The 14,590-nt window shown below is 43.4% G+C and overlaps 1 protein-coding gene across 3 annotated transcripts in view; it reads left to right on the top strand.

Moving 5' to 3' along the window:
• The first annotated feature begins 1,628 nt into the window (after positions 1-1,628).
• The window catches only part of Vps39 (VPS39 subunit of HOPS complex), a 41,741-nt gene continuing 28,779 nt past the window's right edge, over positions 1,629-14,590 (top strand). The window contains exons 1-5 of one of the 3 annotated variants that reach the window (XM_005064699.4): positions 1,629-1,849; positions 6,917-6,982; positions 12,272-12,304; positions 12,757-12,821; positions 13,522-13,564. In XM_005064699.4, the coding sequence (XP_005064756.1) occupies positions 1,777-1,849; positions 6,917-6,982; positions 12,272-12,304; positions 12,757-12,821; positions 13,522-13,564 (280 nt within the window). In that variant the 5' untranslated portion in view covers positions 1,629-1,776. Of the gene's footprint in view, positions 1,850-6,916; positions 6,983-12,271; positions 12,305-12,756; positions 12,822-13,521; positions 13,565-14,590 lie in introns of those variants that run through there. The other 2 variants (XM_005064700.4, XM_013121835.3) reach the window with 2 other exon arrangements.

The raw sequence follows: 14,590 nt of genomic DNA, 5'->3' as shown, positions 1-14,590 counted from the left end.
TTATCTAGATGCTAACTTGAGATTTAGGGAAAATTCTGCTGTGCTAAGCAGAAATATAATACACAGTTTATAGCCTTGGGCCTGGCATTATGTTATTGGGGTTGGATATATAGTGTGACTTTTTTGGTTTTGTTGAGACAGGATTTCTCTGTGTAGCTTTGTAGACCAGGCTGGCCTTGAACTCAGAGAGCTGCCTTTCTCTGCCTCCTGAGTGCTGGGATTAAAGGCATGTGCCACCACCACCCAGTTTATAGTGTGACTTTTAAGGAGAGAACAGAGAGGTAATTTGCTACTTGAAATGTGGTCTTGGGGATCAGTAGCATCAGCTATACCTGGAAGTATGTTCAGGGTTCTCAGTTGAGGATCCCATTTTGATCCCGTTGAATCAAATCTACATTTTACTAACGTCTCGTCTCCAAGTGATATGTAAGAAAGAAGCAATGGACCAAGGGACTAGGGCAATGACTCAGATGTAAAGTGTTTGCCACACAAGCTTGAGGATCTGAATTTGGATGCCTAGTACCTATGAGATAAAGGTGGTGCGCTTGCACTAATGCTGAAGACAGGTGGGTCCCTGGAGATAACTGGCCTGCTAGCCTGGCTAACTATAAAATGGGTGGATGTGGTGACACATGTCTTTAATCCTAACCCTCAGAAGTCAGAGGCAGTTGTATGTCTTTCGAGTTCAAGGCATCATGGATTGCGGTGAGACCCTGTCTCAAAAACAACAATAAACAACACAGGCCCTTTCTCATCATATAAAGTGGAAAGCATCCAACCTCTGGTCTAAAGCTGGCCAAGCACAGCAGCTCACCAGAAGTGTTTGGCATGCAAGACATTTTTGTGCATGTGTCTGATCTTTGGGCAAGCTGCTCTAGAATCTATCTGGCAGGTAGAGTCTGGGGCTGTTTCCTCCAGTGCATAATACAGCCCCACACGCAGCCCCTACATTGTGCTGAAGCTGAGAAACACTAGCCTGCAATGGTCTTTATGTTCAAGTGTATGAACTCATCTTGAGTTCATACTGTTCCCCTCCAAAGTTTAAGTTGGAGAGAGGCACAAGTTTGCATTTTTCAAAAGTTGCTGGTATAGGGACTAGGAGAGAACCACTGATCTACATCTATTGACTAGTTAGAGTATGCCAGACTTGATAGGTACTCACGATTGTAGTAAGCCATATGCTGAAACAGTTTCTGTAGAGTAGGAAAGTAAGGCCTGCAACGGTCCATTTCTGGGGGGGGGGGGAGGGGCGGGGGCTACGAATGTCCTAAGTGGCATATCTCCAAACCAAATCTAACACTGAGACAGAAGTTCCTTTTTTCTTCTTCCGGGGGTGGGAGAGCTAGGTTTTGTTTGAGACAGGGCCTCACATAACCTAGGCTGGCTTCAAATTCGCTATGCAAAGCAAAGTATCTCTGAACTTCTGATTCTCCTGAGTGTTGGGATTTCTGGAGTGTGCCATGTCTCCTGGCACTCGAGCCATTGACCCACATTCCCAGACAGCACGAGGTCTTTACTACCTTCACTGCCTCGGAGGACTCCAAGACCAGTTCGGTCCTTCCACAGCAGCTGTCAGGATGGGACCTCAGAGACGGGCGGGGCTTGTTGCGGCGGAAGGGGCGGGCTTAAGCCAGCAGGAAGTCCGGCGGGGAGGATGGCTGTGTTGCCGAAGGTCCTGTAGTGGGGTCCCAGGTGGGATCCAGGTCTTCCCTGTCTTTGGGCCGCAGGCTCCCTCCAGCAGCAGGGGCCAAACGGCGGCGGCGAAGCTCCGCAGCCATGCACGACGCTTTCGAGCCGGTGCCGATCCTGGAAAAGCTTCCCCTGCAAATCGACTGCCTGGCTGCCTGGGGTGAGCCGCGGGCTTCGGGCCAGGGAGGTGGCAGCCCCTCGCGCCTGACAGGAGGCTAGGCGTCTGACCGTGTTGGTGGGCTGAGTTCGCAGACTCTCAGAGAGGGCAGAGATGACAGGACTGTGCCCCCGGGCGGCTTGCACGATCTCTAAGGAAAGAACATTTGTGGACGTTCCTCTCTCTTATACACTGTGCATTTGGAGGTTGAGCTCGCTGTATTAATTGTGCTCGATTGGGGCCCATTCCTGTTGCCAAGTCCTGAGTGGAAAGGGCAAAGCATTGGGAAGTTGTTAGTCTGCCAGGGACTTGAACTTGTTCAAATCAATGGTTGTGGTGTTTTCTAGATGAAAGACGCAGATGGTTTACTGGGCACTGAACACGTTAGCACGGTATGCTTCAGAACCCTTAGTGTTCACTCACAGTGTACTTCTTTACAGTAGATAGCTCACATGCTATCTAAGTGGTTGATTGGCCAAGTGGTGAAATGCCAAGTTACCTGACTCTAAAGTGGAGAGCGTCATAACAGACTGCAGTGAAACCTAACCCATTCGACCTTGTATACTTTTGTCTTGGTATTGGCTAATGCAGAAAGCAAGGGCAGCATCTTTTGTGTGTTCTGGAGTTCAAGAAAGTAAATTTTGGCTCTCAGCTACATTGAGTGCTTTTCCATGAGTCGTTATTACCCGTTACACCCCCAAAGGCTAAGTAGAAATAATTTCAGTCTTTTCTATTAATGCCCACGTCCTAGAAATCAAGGGCCTACATTTAGAAACTCTACTTAGATCTTACACTGTATAAGGTACCATGATGGACCATGTGGAAATCTTGGTTGTGACCAGTGTCCTGTGCATCTATTGATAGTGCTATCCAACCATCTTTGCAGGTTCTTTGTGAACTCCTCAGAGGGATTGAGTTTTTTTCTGTTACTCTGTGTCCCTCCTCTGTAAAATAATACCCCCACAGTAAACTGGCCAGTCCTTCAAATTAGGAATAGAATACTGTTTGCTCCAAACATCTCAAGAAAACCTCATTTCCTGGAGGAAAGTGCTCTCAATAGAAAATAATACACAGAGGGATTCATTTCTCTATTATTTCATCAAACATGTATTATATACCTACCTGGGCTATCCTCACCACCAGGGACAGGAATGCAAAGGTGAATGAGAAATAGTGCCTGTGTACCTAGAACACAGTGAGGAACAAAAGCATGAGGACAGATTATGACACCAGGTAAATGATACCAGAAGTATATGCTACCTATCCCAACATGCAGGGCAGGTACTCAATTCAGCCTGAGACATAAACTTCCAAAAAGGACGATTGCAACTGCTTGTCAAACGCTTAACTCAGCTTGCCAGAACCATTGACTCTGCCCCTCTAAGAGACTTTTTAACTCCACATTGTCAGAGTAAAGATTCCACTTAGCTGAGGTTATAAAAAACAGTTTTGAAATGATAAGTAGCTTATGTCCTGCTTTGACCCCTCACCAAATAGAAGAAATGCCTTCCCTGTCTCCTAGGTAACTGACTGAGGTCAGTGTCAGAGTATGAAAAGGTTGTCTACTTCTTGCATCAAATGATTTCATTTTCAGACTTTAAGTAACAATTGTTGCTACTTTAGCACTAATGACCATTGCTGCTTCTAGTCATTGTCCCTTTTGTGTACATTGTTCTTTTACCTGGGAAGTTCATCCAGTAATCAGATCATGCAGAACCAGACAATTTAAGCTGGAAGACTGGCACAATTCATCTTTCTTCTGGGCAATGGAAATGAGGACATTGATGGTCTCTCCCTGAATTCCAATTATATAATCCAACTTTTTTTTTAAAACATTGGGATGTCCTATAGCATGACCCTAACCATTCTAGATTTTTTAAATGCCTTATAGATGCATTTATTTTATCTGTATGAGTGTTTTGTCTGAGCGTTTGTATGTACATTCTGTGTATGCCCGAGGAAGCCCAAAGGCACCAGCTCCCCTGGAACTTAGGATCTGAAGCTACATATGATTGTAAGCCACCATGTGTGTTCTAGAGCCAAACTCAGGTCTTCTTGAAGAGCAACAAATGTTTTTAGCCTCTGAGCTACTGACCCGGCTCCTGTTTCTAATGCCCCCAAGTACCACCATCATGTATCCCATGTAGTAATAAGAGGGATTTCTTTTTCTCTTTAGTTGAAGCTAAAAGCCTTGGGATCGCAGTTGATGTCTCACATTCTCAGTCTGTCAAAGAATCTGGAGTGTCCGGAACACACCCCCATCTAGTCATTTCTCCTATGTCTGTTACTGCTCTTGATGAAGACTCTGTCTTTTATCTGAATTACCATGGTAGTGTTCTCAGTTACCCGAGCCTGCATTTGCCTGTGTCATTTTCATCTTTTTGTATACATCCAGATAGAGCAAGCCTTTGAAGCAAGCCGAAATCCCATTGCATCTCTCTTGCTCAAACCCTGAAGTGGCATTAACATCACTAGACTAAGTTCCAAAGTTTTCACCATGACTGGTGACATCTGGCATGATCAGGTAGGAGGCTAAGACATGGGGAGTCCAGGAGTTCAGGACCAACCTATTCCATGATGGGAGACACTGCAGACCTTGTCTGGAAATAAGAACAAGCAGATGGAACACGTGAATTGCATATATATGCCTGTATATATTTGTATTTGTGAAAATTGCTCAGTTTCACTTGTATGACCCAGAGAAACAGTGGAAGAATAAATCAAAATTAGTAAATGATACCCGTAGCTTTAGAAAGGACAGGGGTGGATAGAATGGACAGTATGGAAACTAGACTTTTCATAGGTTTAGGTTTGTTTCTGTTTGGGGTGTATACTTGTTAATTTGTTTGAGACAAGGTGTCAGTATGTGTCCCTGACTGACCTACAACACCTTACATAGTCAAGCTGTCCTTGAACACAGAGATCTGCCTGCCTCTGCCTCTGCCTCCTTCATGCTGAGATTTAAGGTATGCATCTCATCCAACTCCCCCCCCCAAACCCCCTTTACACACACTGTAATTAGAAATCAAATTTAATTTATGAATGCCTGTCTCAGTGTCACTGCTAGGAGTCATTAGGTGTGAAGCTAGGGATCTATACTTCTAGTAAGTCTACTTTATTCTGGTGCAGCTAGCCAGGAGTAAGAGCCCCTGTTCTGTGCCAGTGAGCTCATTGCTGTGTAGTCTGTCATGGCTAGCGCTGGGCCAGGACTGAGACTGCATTATGCTACTGGACAGTTTGATCAAGGTGATATGAGCAATAGGCCCCAGCCCTACCCATTTCCTGGGAGATCAAGTCTAACCTCTAGCCTCAGGACTAGGTCATATTTCCCCTCTTTATGACCGGGACTCAATATGGAGCCTGGGCTGACTTTGAATTCATGATCCTCCTACCATTCAAGTACTGGGATTATGGGTGTGGACCACCACACCCACCTCATTGGTAGTTTTCTGGGACTACTCTAGTTTGTTTACATGTATATTACCTGTTTGGGTAATATGTTCTATTTTCTGATATGCCATATTGATTCTCAGGTGAATATCCATTTTATGTTGTTCCTGATTTGCCTGGCCTTTTTTGTTTGTTTGTTTGTTTGTTTGTTTCCTCTGTGTTATGCTCCAACATCTATATTATGTGAGTTTGTGAGCTGAATGGCCATATCATTTCTAGATAGTATATTATAGCATTTTTCACTGTCTTCCAGCTCTTACATTCTTTTTACCTCCTCTTTGAAAATGTTTCCTGGCTGGGGTGGGAGTGTTGCTACAGATGTCTGTTGAGGGTTGAGCACTCAACAGTTACTGTTTTTCAGCACTTTAGCCAGTCATGAGACTCTTCATTAACTATTGTCAACTGCAGAAGAAGCCTCATTGGCCAAGTCTTAAGAGCAGCGTATATTTCCAAGCATAACCATAGATATTTAGAAGGCAGTGTGGTACCCTGTCCATTGAAAAACAGTAGCAAATAATGGTAGCAATGTACTCCCTAGGGCGTATGACCTCCAAAGGCATGGTTTTTGATTAGGTTTACCTCTTGTGAAGCAGGCCTCAAATCTAATCAGAAACTGGTTGGTTACCCCTATAACCTTCATGTCACTATTGTACCAGTGAGCACATCTTGCCTGGTAGGTTAGTATTAGAGCATTCAGGTTCACAGCTGAGTAATACATCGATGACTTTCCTCTCCTAATAACCCGCATAACACCTCGGGTCCATTCCAGCTTGACTTCTCTTACGCTCTGCAACCAAAGTGTTGTGTCTTCAGCACTAGTGTCTTGCACTCTAGTTATGGTGGGAACCCAAGAATGATGGCAGTAGGCTGTATTGTTTGGGGAGCCTCTGTGGCTTTCCTGGCCAGTTACATGAGGTAGCCCACAGCTGATGCTGAAAATTTCATTTAGTAACCAACTTCCTCCTGGAAAAGCATTGTCTATCTATATAGGATGCCGGTGTTCAATTCTTTCTCTTTCTAAAATAGTATATATGTATGCATGTATATTATTTATTTATTAGTTTACTGGTCTAGAATTAACTATGTGGACCAGGCTGGCTTTCAACTTGGAGAATAAATTATATCTTCAATTTGCTTACAAAGTAGTGGATTTCCATGAGGTTTTTCATACATATTTAGTCTTGGTTAGCCCATCCCCACTCCCTGTCACCTCAAAATTAATTTTAAACAATGAAGCCAGGAACTTTTTTTAAAATCTGCTTATGTTTCTAGTCTAAAAATGACCTTACTTGGTAGCCCAGGTTAGCTTTAAGCTCTCTGAAGTCCTCCTGTCTTAGTGGTCCAAGTACTGAGAGTATAGGGTGTGAGCTACATGTCTGACAAAATAAGTATTTTTTTATTGTTTTAATTCCCAACAACCCCTTTTTTCTTCCTCCTCCTTTTCAGCCCCTTCTGCCCTGCCTCCCCCCAGCCCTCTCCCATACACACATAATTGAACGCAGATTTTATATGTCTTACAGTAGGCAGCTACTCTATTATAACTTTAGCTTCCTCAGAATTAAAGTTAAAGAAGCAGGGTTTTCACAAAAGCTAATTAACTTTCTCTGGGCTCTTTTCTAGAGGAATGGCTTCTTGTTGGAACCAAACAAGGACATCTCCTTCTTTACAGGATTCGGAAGGATGTTGGTAAGTGTCTTGAACCAAGAAACAGCTGGCTTGTGGTGATGCAAAAGAAAGCTTTACTAGTTAGCTAGTGTGCAGCTGTGAAAACAGAGATTCCCAGACCAGTAAAGGGGTGACTAGGAGGGAGGACTGTGGGGAAATAGGGAGAATGAGAGTCTCCTGGGATCTCTTTTCTTTAACAAACTATTTCCTACCCTCCTGTGATGGGTGGAGCTAAATAGCACCCACCTTCTTATCTAGGAGATTCACTACCTAATGAGAAATGTTTCTGCTGGGAATAAGAATCCTGTATAAATTCTATGTAATGGTAGGCAAAAGAAAGGAAAAACGGTGAAGAACAGTAGCCATTGGCATGGATAGCAGTAACTTAAGAGGATAGACTAAAGGAGTGCCATCTCAGTTTGTGCCCACTTTACTTCTTGGCCACATGACGGGGTGAGTCCTTTCTGATACCTGCATTCTCTTTGGTAAACTTTGACAAAGTTGTTGGGAGCAGGTACAGCAAGAACAGGCTTGACAGGACTTTAAAAACTAAAGCTCTAATTAGTTGTGACTCTGTCAGTAATGATGTAGAATAATAATTGAAGTGTTTGAAGTGCATCTGTCAAAGACTGTCCCTTTTTTTCTGGTTTCACCTCTGTAGTTTTATTTATAGAAAATGGATGTTTGGGAGGCTGGAGAAAGAGCCCACTAGTAGAGTTCATGCTTTGTCAGTATGAGAATCTGAGTCTGATCCCCAAAACTGTCATAAAACAGTCAGAGCTGGGATTCCAAGACTGGCAGACTTAACAGAATTAGCAAGTTCCGGGTCCCAGTGTCAGACCCTGTCCCCAAAACTAGATAAAACATCATCTGATGTTGCCCTCTGGTCTCCTCATGCACACATGTACATGTGTTCCTGGGCACAGGTGTGCACACACACAAACATGAAAAAAGAAAACTGATGTTTGCATATTATGCCCTAAAACCACTGTATATAGAAACTTGCTGTTCATGCAAGAAGAGGTTGAACTAGGTTGTCATTATTCAACCATAAGGGACCTGAAAATCCAATGATTACATAGTTTCTTTCTTCTTCTTCTACTTCTTCTTCTTCTTCTTCTTCTTCTTCTTCTTCTTCTTCTTCTTCTTCTTCTTCTTCTTCCTTTCTCTCTCCTTACCTCCCCCCCTCTCTTTCTGTGGGTGTGTGTGGGTGGGTGGGCGTGGGTGGGTGAGAGAGAGAGAGAGAGAGAGAGAGAGAGAGAGAGAGAGAGAGAGAGAGAGAGAGAGAGAGAGAGAGAGAGACTGTGACTATATATACATGTGTAGTTAGGGAGGATAGAAGAAGGCATCAGATCCCCTAAGCTGGAGTTATAGGTGGTTGTCAGCTGGCAGATATGGATGCTAAGAACCAAACTCAAGTCCCCTGTAGGAGTAGCAAGTGCTCTTAACAATAAGCCATCTCTCCAGCCCCAGCCATTACAGTTTTCAACCTGGTATATATTTCCTTAGTAATTTAGAGTCAGAGTAGAAAAAGGAGCCTCTTTTTGGAATCTGAAAAGGGGTCTCATGATGTTGGGGAAAAGAACATCTTTCTGAGGCAAGGGAGAAAGAGGAAGGGCCACTGCCCATGGTGTCTTACCTATAATGCTCAGGAGACTAAGGCAGAAGGATCACAAGTTTAAGGTCAGCCTGAGCTGCATAACAAGACCATGTCTCATAATAAAAAAATTAAAACGGCATCACTCATGGTGGCTTACACCTGTGGATTGCAGCACTCAGGAGTCTGAGCTGGGAGAATCATCCATGAGTTCATGGCCCCCTTTGCTTAACTACATAGTGAGTTGATCTCAAAAAGTAAATAGTAAGATCAGGGTCTATGGAAGGTAAGAGGAGAAACCAGAGACTAAAATAGAGAGTTTATTTCATTTCTAAGTTATTCAACTTTCTTTTAAGTCAGGGGTCATCAAGCTTCTCCAGAAAGTTCAAATGAGACAGGAAATTCGGAATAGCAGTTAAGAACACTTGCATCCCAGAAGACCTGAGTTTGGCTCCCAACACACTTAGCTTACAACTTCTTTAACTCCAGTTCCAGAGTATCTGGTGCCCTTTTCTGGCCTCTACAGATAACCACATATGCATATACAGAAACAAATACATACATATAAATAAAAATAAATCTTCTTTGTTTTGTTTTGTTTTGTTTTTCGAGACAGAGTTTCTCTGTGGCTTTGGAGGCTGTCCTGTAACTAGCTCTTGTAGACCAGGTTGGTCTGGAACTCACAGAGATCCACCTGCCTCTGCCTCCCAAGTGCTGGGATTAAAGGTGTGAGCCATCTCCACCCGGTTAAAAATAAATCTTTAAAAAACAATAACAGCAGCAAAACATCCATTTAGTTGCCTGGAGAGATAGTCCAGTGGTTAAGAGTGCACATCACTCTTACAGAGGACCCTTGTTTAGTTCCCAGCACCCACACTGGTCCTTCCACAACCACCTGTAACTCCAGCTCCAGGGAATCTAACACTCCCTTCTGGCCTATGTGGGTGCATGTTCTCTCTCTGTCTCCCTGTCTCTCTGTCTCTGTCTCTGACTCTCTCTTACACACACACAACACACACACACACACACACACACACACACTTAAAAAACTTTTTAAAATTAAACCTTCAAGCCAGGTGGTGGCAGTGCACACCTTTAATCCCAGCACTTGTGAGTTGGAGGCCAGCCTGGTCTAAAAGCTACACAGAGAAACCTTGTCTCCAAAAAACAAGCAAAGTAAAGAATCAGAAAGGCATGGTGTCTCACATGTGTTATAATAGCACTTTGGAACCTGAGGCAGGAGGATTGCCTTGAGTTTGAGAACACCTGGGCAGCAATGTGGGATCCTGTTTCACAAAACAAAATACAAAAATAGTCTTTCAGGCCAGGTGTGATGACTTCATGGCTGTAATGCCTGTGATGTAGAAAGCTGAGGCAGGAGGATTGCTTTAAATTCAAGACTAGTCTGGCTTCCATAGTTAGAGTTTTAGGTATGCAGGTCCATGGAAAGGTGTTTATGTTGCTGTGTTATGAGATGAACTGACTGATTTTTTTTTTCCTAGCACATTAGCTTTGCCTGAAAGACTAATTTTTCAGAGCCACTTGGGATGTTGAGTAAAGGTTTTTTTATTTGTTTGTTTGGGTTATTTACTTATTTATTTGGTTTTTGGTTTTGTGTTTCAAGACAAGGTCTTACTATGTAGCCCTAGCTGTCCTAAACTCACTTTGTAGACCATGCTGGCCTGGAACTCACAGAAACCCACCTGTCTCTGCCTCCCCCTGTGCTGGGATTAATGCCATGTGCCACTACACCCAGCTGTTTTTTATTTTTTGTTTTGTTTTGTTTTTGTTTTAAAGAAGTTACTTCAAAGGAACACAATGGGAGTGTTTGTCAAAAGTTACAAAAGGTAGAGTTTCAACAGAAAGTGAGAGCGTGGCCAGTCAGTGCCTACTCCACAAGCTTGCTGCCTTCTCAGACGTTAAAAGATTTTTAAATTCAGCCAGCATTTATTTGACTAGAAACCACTGCTAGTCTGCTACAAAGGCTTTCCTTTTCCCTACATGCTTGCAGCTTCCACTAGAGACTGGGAGCTGAAGCAGGGGGGCAGATGGGAGGCTTGGGTTTCCAGGGAGAGGTAGGGAAGTGCAGGAGGAGGGAGGGCAGGATGGGGTGTGTGCAAAGGTGGGTTCCAGGCATACGTGCTTCCACACAGAGGCAAGATCACAGGCGACTGCAGGAACACCCAGGAAAGGTGGGTCTGTGAGACATTTCAGTCCTTCCTATCACGAGACGGCCGTCAAGAAGGGTAGCCAGAACCCTGTCTCGTAAAAAAAAAAAAAAAAAAAAAAAAAAGGTAGCCAGGAGGTCTCAGGGTTCTGCCTTCAGGCTCTCCAATACTGAACCAAGACCACTTTGATGGTGGTCACCAGCTTCTGAAACCTGCTCTGGGCACCCAGATAGCCGCCACTTCTTCTTAGAGCATCTACTGTCATTTGAAATTACCTGGAGAGTTATAACAACCTCTCCACAGATTTCCAGAGAACTCATCTTCTAGCTTCCTCTTGACCTGGAAGTACTTTGGCTTGTCGCCTCAAACTCCACAGTACACAACTGGAATGGCCAGTAAGCACCCTGGCTCTGGATCACAGCCCCTGTGTAGTACAAGAGCCTGCTGTAGTACAACCAAGTCCTGGGGACCTGAGGTCTTTCCCTAAAGATTTTTTTCCATTGAGGTTGGGGATGACAGTAATGAGTGTGATGTTGAATATTCTAGAATGCAATATGCAGTCATTTGGAAAACTTGTGACTCGATGAAACTATTTTTCCAGATGCTAGTTTCCAGTTTCAAATCATGCATGAAAAGAGCCATCCAATGCATCACACAGACCAGTGTGTTCTTATGTAATAGAATAAAAAGTTCACTGATATGTCTGAGGGTGAGTCCTTGTTCTAAGAAACACCCTTTGTCAAGTGTATTATCGATAATGAAGATCCAGTTACTTGAAAAAACAGAATATTGCTCTTTTCCAGCTATATCTATGTGAGAACAGATGTTTGTCAAACACTGGCTGTTTCTCTAGCTACTTAATCCTTCAGACACCTCAAATATGATTTTGGAACCTGCCATAGTGCCACATACCTGTAATCCCATCACCTTTGGAGGCTGAAGCAAAAGGTCAGGAGCTCTAGACCATCCTAGACTATATAGCAAGGCCTTGTTTCAAAAAATGCAATGAGGCCCTGTCTCAAAGACAAATCAACCAACCAATGAGGGGCCAATGAGATAGCAGTGGGTGAAGTGCTTGGTTGATGACCCAAATTCACTCCCTGGAACTTGTCTGTGTTAGGGCAGATGGAAGGAACCAACTCCACACGTGTGTACTCCTGCCACAGTGGTAAAATTAGAAAAAAGTGAAAACTCATGTGGCAATTCATGCCTATAATCCCAGGAGGCTGAGGCAGGAGGATTGCAGGAAGTTCAAGGCTAGCCTGGGCTATGTAGTAAAATCTAGGCTACAAAGTAAGACCTTTTCTTCGAAAACATTGGGATAATAATACCAGCTTCTTGGGGTTAGTTGTGAGGTGATATGAAATATAGATTAAGGTCAGTCCAGCACTTTGTACCTAGTTACCGCTTCATAGTAGCTGTCATTATCATAATTGCTCCCATTTTGATTCAGTAACTTCTGTAGCTGAATGTGTTTGTTTCCAGCAAGATTGGGCTCATGTGTCTTTATGGTGTTGACTGTCTTCCCCTTTTTTTTTGCAACAGTGCCAGCAGATGTAGCCTCACCTGAAAGTGGCAGTAAGTGTAGATGCATTCGTGTGCTCTGGCTTGGAGATGGTGCTGTTTGCTCTGTCCTCACAGTGCAGGATGTAGGGCTGCTGCTGGGAGCTAGTTCTAGCTGGAAGTAGACTTTGGGTTGGGTCTCAGGGCTTGGGCTCTCATGTGACTACTACTCTTTACCCGCTTCTTGAGAAACACTTGGCCAACATATTTTGTAGAGTAAGATCTTCAGACTCCAGGTACCTTGCTGCATCGGTAAACATCGTGTGATCTTTTCTGCTGATGCCAAAGGTGCATGAAACCCTGTGCTGTGACCCTGGAGTTCAAAAGCACCTGCTGTTCTCAGAAAAGACAGCTGCCTGTTTTAGACCTCTGACTTGTAGTCTTTTAGGAGCGCACATGATGCCACATTTTTTGTTTTGTATGGATCCCCGTGTTTGGAACTACAGAAGTTTGTTTGTTTCCCATAGGTTGTAACAGGTTTGAGGTAACACTAGAGAAGTCCAATAAGAACTTTTCCAAAAAGATCCAGCAGGTAAGTGGCCATGATCATTGCTATAAGTATCCTTTGGCTTCTATGAGGCTCTGCTGTGCTGGTCTGCTTTTCAGTACTATAATGTAATAACTGAAACAGGCTACTGTAGAAAGAAAAAGGATTGACTGAGCTCACAGTTCTAGAAATTCAAGAACACAATGCTGCCAGCATCTCAGCCATGGTGAAAGCCTTGTGACAGGACACAGCAACAAGGAAAGGTCATAGTGTCACACAGGAAGCCAGAGATGGTTCAGGAAGAGACTTGACGTGATCTAATAGCCTTTCCGCTCTTGAGAACTAATTGAAGAATCCCATGAGCACTAATTCACCCTCTTCTAACTATATATGCCAAGTGACCCATAGACTTCCCGTCAGGCCTTTCTCCTTAATACCACCTCAGTGGGACCAGGCTCCCAACAAACCCATTAGCTATTGAGGGACATGCTCAAGCCCTAGAACTTGATGATGTTATATAATCTGAATCCTCTTCTCTCCGCCCTCTTTATATAGGGAATCTCTGCCTGTGGTCATGTGTCGGAATCCTCTTTTACAATCAGAAACTGTGGTTACACAGAAAAATGAGTCAGGTGTCTGTAACTAGTACAGGCCCTTTCGTCTGATTTAGTCTTCTTGTTACGTGAACTTTTGTTAAACCTTACCAGAAATGTTTAATTGAGTGTAATGATTTGCTATTTTCCAGATCCATGTGGTTTCCCAGTTTAAGATTCTAGTCAGCTTGTTAGGTAAGAAAAGGGGCTACATTTCTATTTCCTGTGTTAACTTGATGGTAGTTAACAATGAGCTGGTATCTTCTAACCAGATACAGCAGGGCATATGGGTAATAAAGGCAGAATCTCCCATGAATTTGAACTCCATCCTTCAAGATTCTCCATTCAATGATCAACAAGTAATAATCCATCCAGTGGTCATGTATTAATATATTATACCCTGTGCAAGCCTGAAGTAGATTAGAAATACTGAGATCAATAAGACATTGTTTCTACCTTTGATGTTTATATTCTGCTTATCATGGCCAAAACGTAGGAAGTACGGACAGTAACAGTGCTGTGGGGTCTGAGGAATGGGAAGGACTGATTCAGTTCCCATAGGAAGAGAGAAGTAGGCAGAGTCTGAGTGGCAGAGAACAACTTCAGCAAGGCTGTCATGTGTCAGTAGTTGTTCCTTGTGGCCTGACTTAGGACACGTGGTGAAGAATGGCAAGCTGTCAAGCAGAGGCAGATGGCGCCAGACTGTTAGAGTCTCACTTGCAAAGTCATTGTTTTATAGGAGGCAGCCAGAGAGAGAAGACTAGAAACTTATCTCACACACTGTACTATTTAGACCGAGGCCTAAATTGCAGAATCATTATAACCGTTGTTCCTAGATCCACAGCTAAACATGTAAGCACTAAATCTTCACCATAGGAACTAGCTAAAAGGCCAGTTCAGTTGTTTTTGTAATCCTTCTGCCCACAAATTTGCTTTCTGAAATTTTGGTTAGCTGTGGTCAACTGTGGGATTGAAGGAAATTTGGCAGTGAGATATTCTGAGAGAAAGAGCACTAGTGTGCTGTTGCATATTATAATTGTCCTGTTGTTGGTTGTTTTTAATCTCTTACTGTGCCAAATTAAGCTTTATTAACAGTAATATGAATAGGAAAGAAATACAGGGGTTGATTTGTCCTGGTTTAGGCACTGATTGGTGTTTTGGAACTGAGTGGATCATGGGAGACTGCTACATTGCTTTGCTAATTTTGCTTAAGCAGAAATC

The sequence above is a fragment of the Mesocricetus auratus genome, unplaced genomic scaffold, assembly GCF_017639785.1.
Source record: "Mesocricetus auratus isolate SY011 unplaced genomic scaffold, BCM_Maur_2.0 Super-Scaffold_100004, whole genome shotgun sequence".
Lineage (NCBI taxonomy): Eukaryota > Metazoa > Chordata > Mammalia > Rodentia > Cricetidae > Mesocricetus > Mesocricetus auratus.
This window is presented reverse-complemented; position numbering and strand designations above follow the sequence as displayed.